This window comes from Pogona vitticeps, chromosome 5 (genome assembly GCF_051106095.1).
Source record: "Pogona vitticeps strain Pit_001003342236 chromosome 5, PviZW2.1, whole genome shotgun sequence".
NCBI lineage: Eukaryota > Metazoa > Chordata > Lepidosauria > Squamata > Agamidae > Pogona > Pogona vitticeps.
This window is the reverse complement of record NC_135787.1, coordinates 191,523,466-191,543,829: the sequence shown is the minus strand read 5'-3', so window position 1 is coordinate 191,543,829 and position 20,364 is coordinate 191,523,466. Positions and strand designations below refer to the sequence as shown.

The 20,364-nt window shown below is 44.9% G+C and overlaps 1 protein-coding gene across 1 annotated transcript in view; it reads left to right on the top strand.

Annotated features, from left to right (window-relative positions):
• The window catches only part of PLXNA4 (plexin A4), a 635,072-nt gene that overhangs the window by 597,063 nt on the left and 17,645 nt on the right, over window positions 1–20,364 (top strand). Inside the window, exons 28-30 of the mRNA XM_073002484.2 lie at window positions 2,219–2,409; window positions 8,142–8,311; window positions 18,994–19,206. Coding sequence (XP_072858585.2) covers window positions 2,219–2,409; window positions 8,142–8,311; window positions 18,994–19,206 — 574 coding nt within the window. The remainder of the gene's footprint in view (window positions 1–2,218; window positions 2,410–8,141; window positions 8,312–18,993; window positions 19,207–20,364) is intronic.

The window sequence follows — 20,364 nt, the reverse complement described above, 5'->3', positions numbered from 1 at the left end:
GTGGAGTGACAGTATCTACCCATTTGAGTGGTAGACCACTCACCTGGATAGTAATAATTAATCCACATGGTTGAAGCATTAATAATCGTATGGAGGGGTAGCCCTCTCTCATCACTGGCCTAAGTCCCATACAGTGGTTCCCAAAACAGAAACTCTGGAAGCAGCTATGTATTCATTATTTGTTGTTGTTGTTTAGTCACTTAGTCGTGTCCGACCCTTCATGACCCCCATGGACCAGAGCACGGCAGGCCCTCCTGTCTTCCACTGCCTCCCGGTGTTGGGTCAAATTCGTGTTGGTCGCTTCGATGACACTGTCCAGCCATCTCGTCCTCTGTCGTCCCCTTCTCCTCTTGCCTTCACACTTTCCCAACATCAGGGTCTTCTCCAGGGAGTCTTCTTTTCTCATGAGATGGCCAAAGTATTGGAGCCTCAGCTTCAGGATCTGTCCTTCCAGTGAGCATTCAGGGTTGATTTCCTTTAGAATGGATAGGTTTGTCCTCCTTGCAGTCCAGGGGACTCTCAAGAGCCTCCTCCAGCACGACAATTGAAAAGCATCAATTCTTCGGCAGTCAGCTTTCTTTATGGTCCAGCTCCAGCCATTTACAGTATTATTTAGTCATTTAATTATATCATTTCTCCTCTGCCTTTCTCCCAGATGTCCGCTCACAGTAGTTGTACTGAGATAGAGCCATGGCCCATCTGTCTAGTGTGCTCAGCACTACTGATGTGGTTCAGGAAGTTGGACTAGAACTCTGGACACGTCCTCTCTCTGCCATGAAACTCACTGTGCGATTGTGGGCCAGTCCCTTGCTCTCTGGCTGACTGACTTCATAGGGTGGTTGTTGGGAAGGTAAAGTGGGCTTTAGGTTATGGGATTTATGATCCAAGAAATCTGAAACTCCCATCGGGAGTGCTTTCTGCTGGCCCTACTTTGTCCATGCAGTGGTGAAAGGAACTGCTGAAGTGTCCTTGACCTCTTGATTCATGAACCAAATGGTGAGACATGGACTCTGGGTGCAACCAGGATGACTTCCATTCAGAATTGGGATAGATTATTTCAGAGCTTAGAAATGTTAAAAGGGACATGGTGGCGCTGTGGGCTAAACCACAGAAGCCTCTGTGCTACAAGGTCAGAAGACCAGCTGTCGTAAGATCGAATCCACGCAACGAAGCGAGCTCCCGTCGCTTGTCCCAGCTCCTGCCAACAGAGCAGTTCGAAAGCATGTTAAAATGCGAGTTGGTAAATAGGGACCACCTTGGTGGGAAGTCACGGCGTTTCATGTCTAGTCGTTCTGGCCACGTGACCATGGAAACTATCTTTGGACAAACGCTGGCTCTACAGCTTGGAGACGGGGATGAGCACTGCATCCTAGAGTGGGACACGACTGGACTAAATGTCAAGGGGAACCTTTACCTTTTAGAAATGTTACTTTGATGGACTACAGCTTGCTAAAATCTCCCAGGATATTGTTCACAGATATAAGGTGTCAAAACTCCGGTTGGTTCCTGATCCGTTTGAGTACAGATCTGAATGCATTAGTCTCTAAAGTAGACATTTTTGTGTATCTCTTGTCATCTCTTAAGTGTTTCCATGTACAGTGGTGCCTCGCTTAGCGATGTTAATTCATTCCCAAAAAAATCGCTGCTAAGCGATTTCATCACTAAGCGAAACACGGTTTTCCATTGAAATGCATTGAAAACCAGATAATCCGTTCCAATAGGAACGAATTGCCATAGGAAACATCGCTAAGTGAAACGCGGTTCCCCAATTGAAATGCATTGAAACCTATTCAATGCATCTCAATGGGGGAAAAAATACAACAATAAATTAAAAAGAGTCAGAACAAAGTCAAATTTGATTAACAAAGGGTTTATTAAGCGCACTTTATGATTTCAAACATTTTAAACAGTAAACTCTAACTTTATAAATAGTGGGAAAACATTTTAAAAACAGCAAACATGAGGCTGTTTAAACCATCGTTAAGCGAAACAGGGGACCCAAAATTTAATCGCTATGCGAAGCATGGTCCCAACCATCGCTAAGTGAAAATCTCCCATATGGACCATCGTTAAACGAAGTGCAAAAATGCTCCAGAAAAGTTGTCGCTAAGCTATTTCGTTGTTAAACGGAGCAATTGCTAAGCGAGGCACCACTGTATTTCTACCCCAAAAAGTGTTGATGCTATGCCTTTAAAAAAAAATTGGTTTCTTTTTTCAGAAAACATGATCCGCTACACTGGCAGCCCAGACAGCTTGCGCTCCCGGGCGCCCATGATAACACCTGACCTGGAGAGCGGGGTGAAGATGTGGCATCTGGTCAAGAACCATGAACATGGAGATCAGAAAGAGGGTGACCGAGGGAGCAAGATGGTGTCAGAGATATATCTGACCCGGCTGCTAGCTACCAAGGTAAGGGAGGATGGGGAAGGGACTGAAATCGGAAGAGTACCGTACATTTTGGAATCCAGGTGCCAGAAACCCCTCACCTGCTTTGAGGATTCTGGGAAATGTAGTCCAAAGAGGTAATTTTTCCAGGTTCTGAGAAAGGATGAAAGAATTTGGTAGAGAGGAAGCCAAAACTAGAGGTGTGCATTTTTATGTTTCTGGGCCACAATTCACAGCACGATCCAAGAATTCTGCAGGCAGATTTCTGGGAATTTCAGTCCTCAAACACATACCTACAGACACCTACATGATACTCACCCGGAGCAGGATGTACCTCCAAGGCTGTATGGCTTCCTTTGGCCTTGCTTCTGGGAGTCATCGTTCTTATAAACCTAGTGGGCGAAAAGACTACGACTCCCAGCAAACACTGAAACAGCTTCCTTTATCCCCCCCCCCCCCAATAAACCACAGGAAGCAAGATGGAAACCTCAGACATTGTGATGGCTGCCAGCATGGGCATCTTCAAATTTATGGAGGACAGGACTATAAGTGATTATTGATCATGATAAATATGTAGTTCCTCCAGCATCAAAGACGGTTTGCTTCTTTAAATAGGGTGTGTGTGTGTGTGTGTGTGTGTGTGTGTGTGTGTGTGTGTGTGTGTGTGTGTGTGTGTGTGTGTGTGTGTGTGTGTGTGTGTGTGTGTGTGTGACAAGAAACCTAAATATTGATAAAGTCACTAGCCTTTTGGATCTCCTGAGAGCATAGAGGTGTTAGTTAAGTCTGTAATTTACACAAAATACCTCTTTTGTATCCTTTCCCTTTGAAAAGCCAAGTAGAAACACACACGGAGAACAAGGACGGGAGGAATGGCTTGTTCTCATGAAAGATGCAGCGCATCTAGTGTTTCTTAAAATAAGCAGCAATTGTCTTAATTTGGAGCAATTTACACAACAGATGTGATTGCACAAAAAAGACAACTTGGGCAAGGTTCTGTAAAGTTTGTCCGTTTTGCACAAAAATGGGCTTCCTTCTGTTTGCTCAGGAATGCCAGGAAATGTCACATCACCTGTACCAGCTTGGAATAAAATCTGTCCATGAAATGTAAGAAGAAGAAGAGAGAAGAATCACAGCCCTGCAATAGAGTGTGTGAGATCCTATTGGGCAGAGTCTGCCTGCAGAATGGAAGTGATGTTCTTGGCAATGGCAGATAGTTGCTGATTCAAAGCTTCCCTTTGCGATTGTGGTGCGCTGTGTACCAGCTGTGTCCACCCTGAAATCCCTTCAAAGGAAGCTTTGACTCAGGGCCAAGCCGCCGCCAGGGACATGATTCCAGTTACGCAGGCACTGCTGCACAACAGGATTTGAGCCATTATTGAAAAAGGAGAAGAGGACTGAGATCTGAGGAACAAGCCAAGCTATTTCACAAGTTTCTGAATGAACTCGACTGATCTGAAAGAGTCCCCCCCCCAAGCCACTTTACATCTCTGGGCACAGACTTCTCACCTGTCAGATATACTATCTGTGATACCCCCCCATGGCTTTGAATAAGGTAAATCCTGATTCGTTAATGCTCTGAACGCTGTCATAATTCAGCCTGTTACTATGGACCACAGTCATCTGTTTTGTCTGATATGGAAGGGATGATGAGCACGTAATGGGAAAGGTGAGAGAAAGAGAGTTTTTGACACGGGAAACAGCCCCGCCATTGCAGTGTCAACCTAGACAGTGGCGGTAAGCACTCAACCTGTCACTGTGCTCAGTGCTTCATGGGAGATGATTTGCCTGACAGCTCTATAACTCTATAACTGTTGACTTTCGGCCCCAGGAAAGCCAAGGACAGTGGTTGAACAATTGATGGCTTCCGTGTGGCACCGCCCCTTTGTCACACAGCGCCGGCCACTTTTTGTTATTTATGTGGAGTGGATTTTGCTGACAATTTAAAAGGGCCCAATAAAGCAAAGCGGGCAGAATCAGTCACAGGCTGGCGCTGTGCTTGAGAAGCACAAGGATCTTACCTGAGAGGATGTGATGGGGACGGGCCGAGATCCTTTAAGAATTTTGCTTCCGATTCTTCATCCAGAGTTTGGAAAGGATTTTAATTTTGGAAAGCAGCTCCTCAATTCCTCAGTGGAGGAGCAATCTGGGAATCACAGCCCAGACTGCTTTTGTTTTCTCCTACTGCAAAGTGGCAATCGTAATGAACTGTCATCGTCTCGTTCCTCTGCGTTTCCTGCCAGCAAATCCATATCCCAGCAGGAACTATTGGAGAGTTTTGAATTTGGGTTAAAAATCCTCTAGCTGTGCTGCAGAAATGCGGAGATGCATGGAGCAGAATTAGCTTTAAGTTCCGTAGAGGAGTCCACCCCCTTTTCTTATTCTCTGGCACTTAATAGTCTCCGTAACTCACTCGGAGACATTAGGAAGAGAAAGCATTATAAGGTTTTGTTTACTTACAATTGAACAGTGTAAACAGCAAACCAACAAGACAAAATTGCTTCTCAGCAACAGGCCTCGCCAGGCTCGCTGCCTTCAACAGACCCACAAGAGGGAAAGAGAGCAGAGAGAGAGAGGCGGGGCATTCTTTGAATTTGGAGGCAGGGAAGGAGCCATTGGTTAAGGCTGGATAGACTGACAGTCAACCCAGCCAAACCTGCAAAAAAGCAGCATGCAAGATTGCAAAAACTCCCAACAGGAACTTGGTGCTACTCTTTGCAAACAAACTACTGTATTTGCTGGCGTATAAGACTACTTTTTTGCCCTGAAAAACGTGCCTCCAAGTGGGGGGGGGGTTGTCTTATACGCCGGGTGCACTTCAATTGGGATAGACATAGCTGCAAACTCTATATTTTGAGTGGAAATGTTGGGGTCGTCTTATACGCCCAGTCGTCTTATACACCGGCAAATATGGTACTTATGAGCTGGCACAGTGTGATACTTTGGAGAAATGGAGAGGCAGTGTGGTGTAGCAGTTAAGAGTGTGAGATTCAGACTTGGGAGTTCTAGTTTGAGTCCTTGCTGAGCCACAAAACTTCACAATGGGCCAAAAATGGTTACCTCCCTGCTAGATCTGGATTGTCGTGAGGCTAAGGAAGAGGAGAGAGCCATTTAGGCTAAGAGAGTGCCAGTGAATACAGAAAGCAGTTCCTGCGGTTTATGGAAATTGGCTTTACTTTGAACAAGTTTGCTTTTGCCCCTTCGCTAGTGGTTTCTTTTTTTTTTATGGTCTTCAAACAAAACATGAGCAGTAACTTTAGTTTTGCCTTACCCAGTTTGCCTTCAGGATCCTTCCCCAGCTGCACACATTTCTCCACTGAACCTTCCTTACTGTCCTCCTTTTACAGCAAATAATAGCAAATAGCGTTTAACTGTGTAATCAGTCAATGTTTCTCTCCCCCCCCCCCTTTGTAAACAGCCTTGGAATCGCTGATAAAGGGCTTGATACACATTCTTCCGAATAAAGAGATTTAAGCGTCAGTTGCTTGATAGGGAGGAATTTAATTGCTGCCGTGCATCCAGGACTGTTGTAGAAGGGGGTAGCCGTGTGAGTCTGTGCAAGCATTAGAGGTAAAAGCAAAATAGAAATAAAAAGTAAAAAAAAAAGCCCTTATGTCTGATGAAGTGGACTTGTCCATAAAAGCCCATCTTAAAAAAATATAAAAGTTAATCTTTACAGTGCTACTATGTTTTCACTTTTCTGTTTCTTTTTTTTTAAAGAACTGGCTTTTATTTCTACAGTATTTTGCTTTTACCTCTAATTCTGAGTGGTGTTTCTTGTTTGCGTAAATGGAATATTGGATGTTGGTGCAGAAATCCCACTGAGATGTAAAAGCTTTCAGGCTGGTCACCAGCTGCCAAACTAATATTCCTTGTTTGGAGGATATAATGGATAATTCCAGGATTCTAAGCCGCTCTAAACTGAAATATAATAACGCCGTCAAGCCAATGCTGACTAGGATGACGCTTTTACAGGGTTTTTGAGGTCCAGAATACTCAGAAGTGCATTACCATCCCCTTCCTCTAGGGGTGCTCTGGGACTGTGTGCAGCTGGCCCAAGGCCACCCAGGCTGGCTGTCCTTACGGGAGGAATCAAACTCCCAACTTCTGGCTCTGCAGCTAGAGACCTAAATCATTGAGCTATTCCAGTCTAGATATGTGGAGAATGCCCAAAAAGATTCTCATTCTTGCTGACTTTGTCCGTGTCTTAACGCGGAGACTTTTTCCCAAGACTTCCCCATCCACCGGCAAGACATCTTGACTTCCTGGAAAATGGGAGACCCCATCCTCTTTGTCCCTTGACTCACCCTCCTGTGTTTTCCCTGTTCTTGGGCACAAGCATCTCGAACTCTTGCACTGCTGAATGTCCTTTCTAGGGAGACCTGCACAGAAAAAAAATTGTGCAGGAATGGCAATAATTCAGCACAGATGGGTTTGTCTTCTTGGGGGAAATGATCCCAAAACATCTGAGAAAACCTGAAAAAATTTCTGCAGGGCAGGGAAGAGTCTCACTGGGGGGAAGGGAACAAGGGGATTTCTTCCCACCCCACCTTCTAACTAAGAGACAGAGGTTCCAAGAATCACATGTGTATAGCAGGTATCTCAGAATGGCCTAATTTAATGCTTCTCAGTCTTAGGTTCCCAGATGTTCTTGGCCTACAACTCCCAGAAATCCTGGCCAGCAGAGCCAGTGATAAAGATTTTTGGGAGTTTTTAGTCCAAGAACATCTGGGGGCCCAAGGTTGGGAACCATTGACCTAATGGGTATAATCAGGTAGGGGCTCAGATGGTCTGGTTCAGATCCCACACAGCCATGAAGCTCATTGGGTAAGCTTCAACCAATATATGTCTCTATCTCCCTGTCCCTCAGGCCTGAATTCTCTCACACGGTTCTGTGGGTAGTGTTGGGAGACCATGAATTTTTATTTCCGAAAAGGGTTGCACAGGGAAAAGGGACCCAGGGCTTTTTCTACCCACCACCCCTAATTTTACTTACCTGTTGAAAGTCTCCTCTTCTACGTCTTTGATAGATTACAAGGTAGAGTGTCTACTCCCCTTCTCCATATGCAATTTTTGATAGTGATAGTTTAAAAAACTCAGATCTAATTTCACCTTAAAAAGTAACTTATGCAGGAGTTAATTGGGTAAGGAGAAAATGCTTGATCAATCAAAATCCCTTAGGTCGTTGGCCACTCTAGCAATGCATGCTTTGGGTCTTTATGGTTATGGACAAGAGGCTTCCTCTTGAAAAGAGATACAACAACCTAGACTGTAAACCAGGCACTTGGTTATCTACTTAATTTGGAGGGGGATGATAGACATTTTCTCCAGGGGTGTGTGTGTTTGAGGAGCTCATTCTGCAACTGTGCAAAGAGATCATCATCATCCTCTTAAAACTGAAGAGCTGGAGGGGACCCTCTAAATCATTAAGTCCAGCTCCTGTCAAGGAGGCACAGTGGGGAATCAAACTCCCAACCTCTGGCTCCACATCCAGATGCCTATACCAATGAGCAATCCAGCAGTTCATGTCTGATAGCTTGTGTTGCTTTGTGTCTCTGAGTCAGAACATCTTATTTTACACTGATGTGATGTCCTAGCCAGAATTTGGAAAGTTACTCTCTTGGATGACAGCTTCCAGTACACCACTGGCCTATGACTGCGCTGGTTCAGCAGCCTCGGACCCTCTGATGATGGCTCTGCTTGTTTCCCACAAAGCACTGATTCTTCCTCTCCCTGCCCCTCCTTTGTTCTCCTACCAGGGCACTTTGCAGAAATTTGTTGATGACCTCTTCGAGACCATCTTCAGCACAGCGCATCGAGGCAGCGCCCTGCCCCTGGCCATCAAGTACATGTTTGATTTCTTGGACGAGCAGGCGGACAAGCACAACATCCATGACCCTCATGTGCGGCACACTTGGAAAAGCAACTGGTGAGTGCCGAAAGATGGCAGCCATGGTCACCCCTAGCCATGGAAAGTCCCTGTGTGATTTTGGTTATGGGACAGGTGCAGATTGGATGGATGGATGGATGGATGGATGGATGGATGGATGGATGGATGGATGGATGGATGGATGGATGGATGGATGGGAGGGAGGGAGGGAGGGAGGAAGGAAGGAAGGAAGGAAGGAAGGAAGGAAGGAAGGAAGGAAGGAAGGAAGGAAGGAAGGAAGGAAGGAAGGAAGGAAGGAAGGAAGGAAGGAAGGAAGGAAGGAAGGAAGGAAGGAAGGAAGGAAGGAAGGAAGGAAGGAGCTAATGATGGATGGAAGGAAGGAAGGATGGAAGGGAAGGATGGATGGATGGATGGATGGATGGATGGATGGAGGGATGGAGGGATGGATGGAGGGAGGGAGGGAGGGAGGGAGGGAGGGAGGGAGGGATGGATGGGCAAGCAAGCATGATTCTCTTGGAGAATCAGTCCCCCTGACTGAGACTGCGGGATCAGTCCCCCTTTGATTTCTTATATGCCCTCAAGTTGCTTCCAACATATGGCAGGATGCAGCATGGACCCTTCTTGGACCTGAGGCAATGGGCATTACATAAGATTGATGGAAGGAAGGAAGGAAGGAAGGAAGGAAGGAAGGAAGGAAGGAAGGAAGGAAGGAAGGAAGGAAGGAAGGAAGGAAGGAAGGAAGGAAGGAAGGAAGGATCAATGGACGGAGGGAGGGATGGAGGGACGGACGGACGGAAGGAAGGACGGAAGGACGGACGGACGGACGGATGTACAACATTAAGAAAAATTAGTCTCCATGAAGGATAGGATTAGTAGAGCTTGGAAAGTTCCCTTTTTTGACAACAGCTCATGGAATACCCTAGCTGGTCAGCTGGCTGAGGTCATCCACATAGTGGGGCCTCCCTGATGCACAGCTAGTTTTATCGCAGAGTTGGGCAGTTCACACACACCCCATGGCCCCCACTGTGGCCTGCCAGCACCACCTTAGGACTTTGACACCCCTGAAAAATACTTTTGTTCTCATTGCAAATTCCTCCAGGCACCTGGAGGATTGTCAGGTGGGTGATTTGCTCTTTATCCACAATGCTCCAATGGCCCCAGAATCTCTCCCCCCCCCCCCGTGCTTTCCTACTCGCTCTTCTTCTAGGAAGGGTGCTACTAACTTTTATTAGCCATGCCGACTGGTAGGTTGTTCACATTGCCACTGAATTCTTTTTTAGTAGAAGGAAAGGAGGAAGAAACCCCAGGCAACCACCAAGGTTGTGAGCTAATGAAACATTAGCATATTATTAGCATCATTTGTGGCACTAATCTAAGTCTGATTGAAGCCACTCAGACTAAATGAGCAGGAGGTTTATTTTAAAATGGGGGGAAAGACGGTGGGGCAGGAAACAGAAAAATGATTTCTTCTCAGTCAGACTCAATTAATTCCCCATCAGTTTTCCCAGCGTTGTTCTTGCCGACCATTTCTGTACTCATCTTCAGTTGACTGATGCAGAGAGGGGAAGAGAGAAAGAGAGACAGAGAAACATCCCTCATTTGAGATGATTTGGTAGAGAAGAGATAAACTGAGAACCAAGTGCATCTTGGCATCAGTCATCGGGAAAGTTTGAAGCCCTATACGTTGGGCTTAAATCCAGATAGTGATTCCAGCTAGAGTAGACGAATCAGGCACTGAATGGTAAATCCATGGTTCTGTAGATCCCATTGATTCAATGGGATTCCCAATATGATTCAGGCCTTTATCTGTGGAGTTTTATTTCTCCTAGATCAACCATCTTTCTCACACAAGGTAGATATGGGGTTGTCCTTTGGATACGTTCCATTTTGTTGTTGTTGTTGTTTAGTCATTAAGTCATGTCTGACTCTTCGTGACCCCATGGACCAGAGCACGCCAGGCCCTCCTGTCTTCCACTGCCTCCCAGAGTTGGGTCAAATTCATGTTGGTCACTTCGATGACACTGTCCAACCATCTCGTCCTCTGTCGTCCCCTTCTCCTCTTGCCCTCACACTTTCCCAACATCAGGGTCTTTTCCAGGGAGTCTTCTCTTCTCATGAGGTGGGCAAATCTCATGAGAGATTTGGGGATATGGACACCTTCCATATCCCCTGCTAAATGGCAGATGAGATCCTTTTGAAGGTAGTTGGGCATTGGTGGCCAAGAACAGAAGCAATGGAACATTTTGAGCAGGCTCAAGTCGTCTGCAGCAGAGGATGGACATTGATTTTGCCTGCCTCAGAACAGACAAAGAAAAATCTAGATGGTGGTATTCATATTATAGAACTAGATATTATCCTAATTGGCCTTTCACTCAAATCCCACTCTTACTCCCCGCATATCAGGGCTCCATACGTGGGATTATCTAATTCATAGAAAAACTACAGAATTGCAGAGGTGGAAAGGACCCCAAGTGCATCAGGGCCAATCCTCTGATGATCCAGATGTCCACCACTAAAGTATCCCTGACATAGGGCCATCGAAGCTCTGTTCAAAACCTTCAGCCAAGGAGAATCCACCACCTTCTTAGGTCATTTCTTCCAGCATCAACCAGCTCTGTCAGAGAGGGGCTCTTAATGTTTCTTTTCCTGTAAATATGAATTCACTGACTCAAGTCCTATCCTTTGGAGCTGTAGAAAACAAGCTTGCTCAGTATTCCATGTGATAACCCTTTAGGTATCTAAAGATAGCTGGCATACACTGGTCATTTATTAGTTCCAATCAGAATCAATGCACGGAATGAATGACAACATTCAACAGTATCCTATTGCTAAACCCAACCAGTGCAGACTTGTTGAATCCAGTAGCTTTTCAGGCTTTGATTCGCCAACTGTTTTAGACTTTAGCTCCCAGTGGCACTATTGGCATGCTGACTTGAGGGTCGAAGTCCAAAAATAGCTAGAGGACCAAAGGTTGAAAGCCACTGTTCTGATTCAACTGCTGTATGGTAAGTCAACACTTATGCAATGCCCATTGAGTCAGTAGGTGCACTCTAATGCAACTAGCAGGCCATTGGATATAGACTATTACATTAGGTCCCTTTCATCCAATGAGTTGATTCTAGTCTGAGCCAGCTGTTAGAGTTAACCCTTTATATCCTCAGAATGCATGCATAATTGCATTTGATGATTATTCCGACTGTAGTAGTCATCCTTCCAAAATCAGGTGGACAGAAAGCAAATCAAGACTTTTCTTGGTTTGTAATGCCTTGTATTTCCCTTGGGGAAGCTCCTAACAGAAAATCTGGTGCAGAGTGAAAACCTTGTTATTTACTGGGATGTTCCAGCATTTTGTGGAAAATAGTTTGAATTGATGGTTTTATTGGCTGCGCTGAATGTGATCATTGTTACATACAGCACTGATGTTACCTGTCTGTCATGGGTTTGGAGGGAAAGTTCCATCCTATGGGGAGTGGAAGGCGGGACATCAGGAGGAGGGGCTGTACTGTATAAATATGTGATGCCTGTGTGGTGAGAGAGAGATACTGAGAGACACTGGGATGTGACGAAGCAGCAGCTGGGAAGAAGAAGCTGTTGTGGGAGTCTGTGTGTCAGACAGGGTACTTCTGTGTGTCAGAGTACCAACCTGATAGGTTCAGGTGTCTGTTGGTTAGCCAGAACTGATAGGTTCAGGGTCTGTGCTTCAAGTTAAGGGTTCTGGGTGAACCAAACTGTATGCTTGTATGAGTGAGAATAAGCCACGTTACTTTATCCTATTCACCTGATTATTTTATTTTCCTGTGTGTGTATTTAAATAAACCTTATTCCTTTATTTGTTTAAAAATCCATCCCTGGTCTGTGTGACTTCTTATAGGGAATGGTTGGTGGCAGCTTAGTGTAACTGTGTGGCAGATCCCAGTAGGTCTGGGTTTGTCACATTGATTGGTGTCCAGCGTGTGGGATACGACTGGTCCAGTTGTCCAGTGGTCCAGCAAAGCCTTGGCAAGTGTGCCCAGAGCAAGGGGGGTCTAGTCAGGGACAGTCTGAGGCGCGTAGGTAATCTTCTAGGTGTACCTCACGGGGAGGTGCGCTAGTAGAAGAACGTGCCAACTGGGGAGACTTAGATTAAGGTGCTCTGAGGTAGCCTGGTTTTGGCGGGAAAAAGCTGAGGCAAAACTGCGTAGTAACAGTGATCTAGCTCGCCAGCTGAGAGGCCCAGCAGAGGGGGGTAGGCTCTGACTCGATACTGTTGCAAGTTAGTGCTGAAGAACAGCAGCAATCTCTAGGGAGAGCTGGTTCTGAGGCAAGAAGAAAAAAAAAAAAGTGGTCGTTTTATTTTGAGGCTTGACTTTTTAAAGCAGCTTGTTCTGAGGGGGGATTATGCCCTTGACTCGAAGCCAAGTGGCAGAAATGGGTGAAGTGAAAGACCCCCAGATTGACCAAGGTTCTGAGGATGAATTTGGCTCAGTGCAAGGTGACAGCACAGGAGAGCAGAACCCAGAAATCAGAAAATTGCTCATAGCCCAACAGCATGAACTGAGGGTGAGGGAAATGGAGGAAAGATTAGAGAGAGAAAGAAGGGAGGAAAGGGAGAAACAGAGACAATTTGAATTGGCATTGGAGAGAGAGAAAATGGCGTTTGAATTAAGAAAACTGGAACTGATGAACCAGAACAATAATAATAATAGGGATTCTGAGGGAGGCCAACTGTCTAAAGCTGACCTGAAGAAATTCCCTGTGTACCACAAGGGAGATTGTCCTGAGGTGTTCTTTTCCTTAGTGGAAAGAGCGTTTGTGGACTTCTCAGTGAGGGAAACTGAGAAGATGACCATCATGCGATCTTTAATCAGTGGTAGCCTGGCTGAGGTCTATGCCGAGATGCCTGAGGAACTGATGAAAGATTTTGCAGAGTTTAAAAAACTGGTCTTTGCCAGACATGGGATAAATGCAGAGCAGCTGAGACAAAGATTCAGGTCCCTCACCAAGAAGCCAGAACAGACTTTTACCCAAGTGGGGGCCCAATTGGTGAGGCTGCTTGAGAAATGGCTATCGCAGGAGGGGACAGAGACCTATGAGCAGCTTAAAGACTTGATAGCACTGGAACAGTTCTATTCAGTCCTGCAGGGGGAATTGAAATTCCAGGTGAGGGAAAGGAAACCGAAATCTGTGGCAGCAGCCGCAGAGATCGCAGATTTTATTTCCCAAATAAGAAAGCCCTTGGGTGAGGGGAAATCTGTGGGTAAACCCAAAGAAACCTACAGCAAGTACTCTCAGGGACCAGGGAAAAGCCAGCAAGGGGGAGGGGCCCATGGTGAAGGGAAGCCCTCAGACATGAAACTAAGACCTCAGATTTTGGAGGGAAAACCAAAACAAGATGAGAGAGAATCAAAATACACCAGAAAATGCTATTTCTGTCAGGGAAAGGGTCATCTAATCTCAGAGTGTGAGAAACTAAAGCAGCTAAAAGGAATGGTGCCTCAGAATTCTAGTGGGACCAAGCCAAAAGCTGTGTTCTGTGTCCAGAAGGAGCAAAGCTCATTGTCACAGAGGGAGCCTGTTGCTATGGCTACTCAGTCTGGAACAGCTGCATCTGCTGATCAGGCTGAGGAAAATGGTCCTCTTGTGGAGGTAAAGCGCTGCTTGCTGATAAAAACAGATTCTCAGTTGTTTGAGACAGCAGGGGTGGACGTAGGAATACTTGACCGTCAGTATAGGGGGCTGCGGGACACTTGTTCCCAGGTAACCCTGTGCCATCCAGATATTATTCCTAGGGAGTTTATAATCCCAAATGAGAGCATGAAGGTGGCAGGGATTGAGGGGCAGGTAATCTCTCTGCCAGTAGCAGAGGTACCTGTCAACTTTCAAGGCTGGAGGGGAGATTGGCGGCTAGCGATTTCATCGACTCTGCCAGCAGCCGTGCTCGTGGGAAATGACCTGGCTGAACATGTGAAACGGGTGCTCGTGATTACACGCTCACAAGCCACCACGGGGACAGTTCAGGGGGGTAGTGATGAGCCAGAGACGGAAGCAGAGGGGAGTTCAGAAGCTGTGGTGGAAACCTTAACCACAGACAGCAGATTTGGACAGGAGCAAAAGGCAGACGCCACTCTCCAAAAGTGTTTTGAACAGGTGACTGACGCCCAGCTAACACCTGAAACCCCAGTGAGATTTCTGGAGAAAAAGGGGATTTTATATAGAGAAACCCTGAGGAATATCTCAAAAGGGGGAGATGGGATCAGAAGTCAGCTGGTGGTACCTGAAAAGTATCGCCCCATGATCTTACAGAGGGGTCACTCTGACATGTTTGCTGCACACTTAGGGGTGAAAGGGCCCCTTGATTTGATCAAACAAAATTGGGAGCAGATTACCCAGGATGACCCACAAGACGTTGTGACATACATAGACACCTTGATGAATGACCTAAAGAGAAATCTAGAGCTGGCAGCAGAAAACCTGCAAGCTCAGAAGGTCAGACAGAAAACATGGTATGACCACAAAGCTAGAGAGAGGCACTTTGACCCAGGGGAGGAAGTGCTTTGGCTTAGGCCCTGCAGAGAGAATAAACTGCAGCTCAAATGGGCAGGACCATATAGGGTCATTTCCAAGATGTCAGACCTGAACTACCTTATAGAGCAGGAGGAGAACCAAGCAAGGAGGGTGGTTCATGTGAATGCCCTAAAACCCTACTACAGAGGGGAACAGAGGGTTTTATTCGCGATAAAAGCAGCTGAGAGTGAGGAAGCTGAATTACCCTTCTGGGAGGGTAGAGGGGAAGTAAAATACAACCCAGAGGAGGTAAAGATCAGTCCTGCACTCACCCAAGACCAGCAGCAAGAACTAAAAACGCTGCTTAGTAAATATCAACAGGTGTTTTCCAACAAGCCGGGGATAGTGAAGGGAGTGATGCATCGGATCCACACAGGGGATGCACCCCCGCAGGCAGTATCCCCATACCGAGTAACGGGACCCTATAGGGACAAGGTGCGGAAGGAGCTGGACGAGATGCTGAGGGAGAACATAATCGTCCCCTCTTCTAGTCCTTGGTCCTCTCTGATAGTCCTTGTGGACAAGCCTGATGGGAGCATTAGGTTTTGTGTCGATTACAGGAAATTAAACCGTGTAACCACTCCTGATGCCTACCCGATGCCCAGGCTAGACAACCTGATTGAAACCATAGGGGGTTGTCGGTTCATCTCATCATTGGACCTGGTAAAGGGATATTGGCAATTAAGAATTGATCCCAGGGATCAAGAAAAGACTGCCTTTTGCAGCCCTTTTGGTCTCTATGAGTTTCGAGTCCTGAGCTTTGGTCTCAGAAATGCACCAGCCACATTCCAAAGGCTGATGGACCAGACCTTGGCAGGGCTCAGTGACTTTACAGTGGCCTACATTGACGACATAGGGATCTTCAGTAATACCTGGGAAGATCACCTGATACACCTGGAGTTAGTGCTGCAGAGGTTAAGTGCAGCAGGGCTAACAGTAAAGGCCAGCAAGTGTCAGCTGGGTAGCCCAGAAATAAAATACTTGGGTCACATGGTAGGGGGAGGAGTGATAAAACCCCTGGAGGCCAAAATAGAAGCTGTTCGTGATTGGCCTAGACCCAACACCAAGAAAAAGGTCAAATCATTTCTTGGGTTGGTGGGCTACTACAGAAAGTTCATCCCGAGGTTTAGCGAGATTGCGGCTCCGCTGACCGATCTGACGAGGAAGAAGGCTGATGACCGCATCCCGTGGACCAGCGACTGTGAGGAGGCGTTCCAGAGGTTGAAGGAGGCGTTAATCAACTATCCTGTGCTGCGTGCTCCAGACTTCGACCGGGAGTTCATCATCTACACCGATGCGTCTAACACCGGGGTAGGAGCAGTTCTGTGCCAGGAGGATGAGAATGGTGACCAGCATCCAGTGTCCTACCTGAGTAGGAAACTTCAAAAAGGTGAGAGACATTTGGCAACCGTGGAGAAGGAGTGTTTGGCCATAGTCTACGCGATCCAGAAGGCCAAGCCTTACATCTGGGGAAGACATTTTATTCTGTGTACTGACCATTCACCATTGCAATGGTTAAAGACAATGAAAACCCACAATAGCAAACTTATGAGGTGGGCTTTAAACCTACAGGACTATGACTTTGAAGTGAAGGTGGTCAGAGGGTCAGTGAACTGTGTTGCTGACGCCTTATCAAGAAGACCTGAAGAATGAAGACGGCGAAAGAATATGGACTATGTGTATATAATGATGACAAAAAGTTAAATGTACCTGGTTTTGAATTTGGTTTGTATGAATAAAGGTAAATTGATGTAATGTATATGATAAATGTTTAAATGCCTATTTGCTATGGTTAACTTAGAATGTAAGTATAAGTAAGTATTATATGATATGTATAACTGTTGTTGTGTATTTTACCCAGGTTGTTTTTTGGTGAAAAGCACCTTAGCTTTCCCCCTACAAAACAACTTATAAAGAGGGGAGGTGTTACATACAGCACTGATGTTACCTGTCTGTCATGGGTTTGGAGGGAAAGTTCCATCCTATGGGGAGTGGAAGGCGGGACATCAGGAGGAGGGGCTGTACTGTATAAATATGTGATGCCTGTGTGGTGAGAGAGAGATACTGAGAGACACTGGGATGTGACGAAGCAGCAGCTGGGAAGAAGAAGCTGTTGTGGGAGTCTGTGTGTCAGACAGGGTACTTCTGTGTGTCAGAGTACCAACCTGATAGGTTCAGGTGTCTGTTGGTTAGCCAGAACTGATAGGTTCAGGGTCTGTGCTTCAAGTTAAGGGTTCTGGGTGAACCAAACTGTATGCTTGTATGAGTGAGAATAAGCCACGTTACTTTATCCTATTCACCTGATTATTTTATTTTCCTGTGTGTGTATTTAAATAAACCTTATTCCTTTATTTGTTTAAAAATCCATCCCTGGTCTGTGTGACTTCTTATAGGGAATGGTTGGTGGCAGCTTAGTGTAACTGTGTGGCAGATCCCAGTAGGTCTGGGTTTGTCACAATCATTAGGTTGTGCTTTGTTGCCCCCAAGAGTTTTTAAAAGTCTATTTTGTTGGGTTATGCTTAATCTTCAGCAGCAGTTATTTGCAGATGCTTGAGTATGGAAGCTTATGGTTTTTAAGATGTCTTGTCTAATTTCAAATTAAATGGTTTCATTACTCTCTGTGTTTTATTAATTTTGTGTTGTCAGATGAGATAAACTTATGCTTTACTCCCCCTAAGAGTCTTAAAAACTTTATAGACCTCCATGGAAAAAAAATCAGAAGTGTATTTCCCAGATACTATTATCTCAAAAAAGGCTTAATTTCAGAATGAAACCAAACAATCATTGACAGTCATGTCAAAATTCATCTGAGTATTAAGGTATAAGTCTTTTCATTGCTGTAAAAATTCCAAGCAACATCAGTTTGTCTAATTTTACAAGCTTTATTTATCTACAGTGCTTCCAAGATGAAATACTTCAGAGTTGCTGTAAAAATGCAAAATCTTACAGAGATGGAGAAAATTGTAGGCACATACAAATATTTTTTTTTTTAAAAAAGTTTCTTTGTGGAAAGGTACAGGTTTTAACATTTAAGTTGTAAACAGAACTTAAATCCAAAATACAGGGCCAAAAGTGCAATAAAACATCAAAAAGGATGTTCTAAACTACATTCTAAAATTGCAGGAGCTTATAGCCTAACAAGGCACACTTAAAAGCAAAAGACAGAGAATACATCTCTAAAATACATCATTTAAAAGTTTAAAAAAACATAAAAACTTTAAGTAGTCTTTAGCCTTACTTGAAAAGAAATATCAAAGTTGTTGTAAGTAAGAATATATAAAGTAGATGACTTCCAAAACATAATAATAACAGAGAGAAAAATAGTACATTTTCTAAATGCTCGCCCAGCCGTCTACCAGTTAAAATTTATGGAGAAAAACCATGATTTCTGTATCTTCCCTGCACTGTTCATTGTCTTTTTCCTCCCTCCAGCTCTTCAGCTTGGCTCAGCCTGGTTCTGCTACATATCAGTGTTGTTTCTAGTGCATGGCGGAATATGAAGCATTGTTGACTTCAATGTTGCATTCACATTGCAGTCACATAAGACTCTAACATTAAGCCTCTGGAACTTATAACACAGAATATTGTCACCTTAAAATCATGAAATGCTAGACTTAAAATATTATAATAATCAAAACAGTATACTGTAGAACTTATGAATGGCACTTTATGTTAACATATTGTAACATAAATATGTTCATTGTAAAATAAGCACATTCATCTGCCAGAATTGTTATGTATTGGTGACCATGCTCACCTGTAAAGCCGGAAAATAGTTTTGGTACACCTAATAATTGTTTTGCAATGACTGTAGCAAACTATATTCCAGCCTCACTTTTAAACATACTTTCATTTTTGGGGCTGTTTTTTCCATACTCCCCTTAATTATTTTAACACTGTAGACACAACATTTTAAAGTTTCACAGTGCTAGTTTACACACACACACACACACACACACACACACACACACACACACACACACACACACACACACACACACACACACACACACACACACACACACACACACACACACACACACACACACAGAGCTTTTGTTTGTTTTTTTCAGAATTGGCTAAGAAATTCCTTTTGTGAAAAGATGTTATTTAAGCACAGCAAATCTGCCTAAGACATTCCTCTTAGTTTCTTAACTCCTTTTGTTCCCCCCTTAAAGTTTGCCGCTAAGGTTTTGGGTCAACATGATCAAAAACCCACAGTTTGTCTTCGACATCCACAAGAACAGCATCACGGATGCCTGCCTGTCGGTGGTAGCGCAAACCTTCATGGACTCCTGTTCAACCTCAGAGCACCGTTTGGGCAAAGATTCCCCATCAAATAAGCTGCTTTACGCCAAGGATATTCCCAGCTATAAGAACTGGGTAGAAAGGTAGGTCCTGTCTTTGCTTATAAGACTAGAACTGGCGGGGCAGGGGTGTCACCCCATGAAATGGTTTATTAAGAGGTTTCGGACGAACGAAATTAATTGGGCCGAAATTAACCAAAAGATGAGGGCGCTGGCGACCCACAGCATGGATAGCTTTAAACAAGATTAGACACACAAATAGAGGGAGAATGAAATTGTCTTGAATCCTCTGAACTAGTTACAAATTACAGTAGGACCCCTCTCTCCGCCAGGCATCGGTTCCAAGCTGAAAAACGTGAATTATTGCAAATGCTATAATAAAAGTTAATGCTATACATAGCATGGTCTCTGTCGCCCTCTAGTGGTCAGTTCTTGTAGCTTCACAATGAGAATGTTATTGTTCGGTGATTTTTCTTTCGATATTTTTAATATTTTCAGGCCATAGATAAGTGAATCAGTGGATACTGATCCCACAGATAAGGGAGTCCTGCCATACCTGTTTGCAATCAAGAGCACATCTCCCCATAGTGGGACATAGCGGCAGTCTGGGTGGCACTAAGACTATGAAGGCTAAAAAACAAAAAATCCCATTCTTGGCGAATTTCTGAGTCTTGCCAAGCTGGGATTCCTCACTGAGATTTCCACCAGCTCACAATTATGCAACTTCCCACAACAATGAGACACCCAGTCCCATTTTTTTCCCCTGCTGATTTTTCTTCTTCTCTGTGTCTTGCTTGTCCTTTTATGAAAGATGCCGACAGATTCTGCACAGTTGGGTGCCCTTTCTGGAGAATCTTTTGTGCAGGAAAGATGTAATTTAGGACGAGAATTGTAATAATTCTCCGCAGGTGGGTGTTTCTTCTGGAAAACATGGCCAGGAGGCATCTGAGAAATACCATGAAGTTTTCTCTGAAATAGGTGGGAGACGGGGTTATCCTTCTCAAATGCTGAGAACTAGCTCGCCATCCATCCCCATGTCCTGTTGCAGGCATGGCCTCTTCTGTCAAATCTCCTGGCCATGAATCATGTATCCGTGACCTTTTGGTAGTACCTTTGGATCCTGAAATTTTCTCCCAAGCCCACATTTATCGTCTTTTGCATAAATAGCAACTAGAGTAGACCCATTGAATCAGCGGAGATTTGGTGAGTCACCATATATGTCGTTAATTCAGTGGACTTACT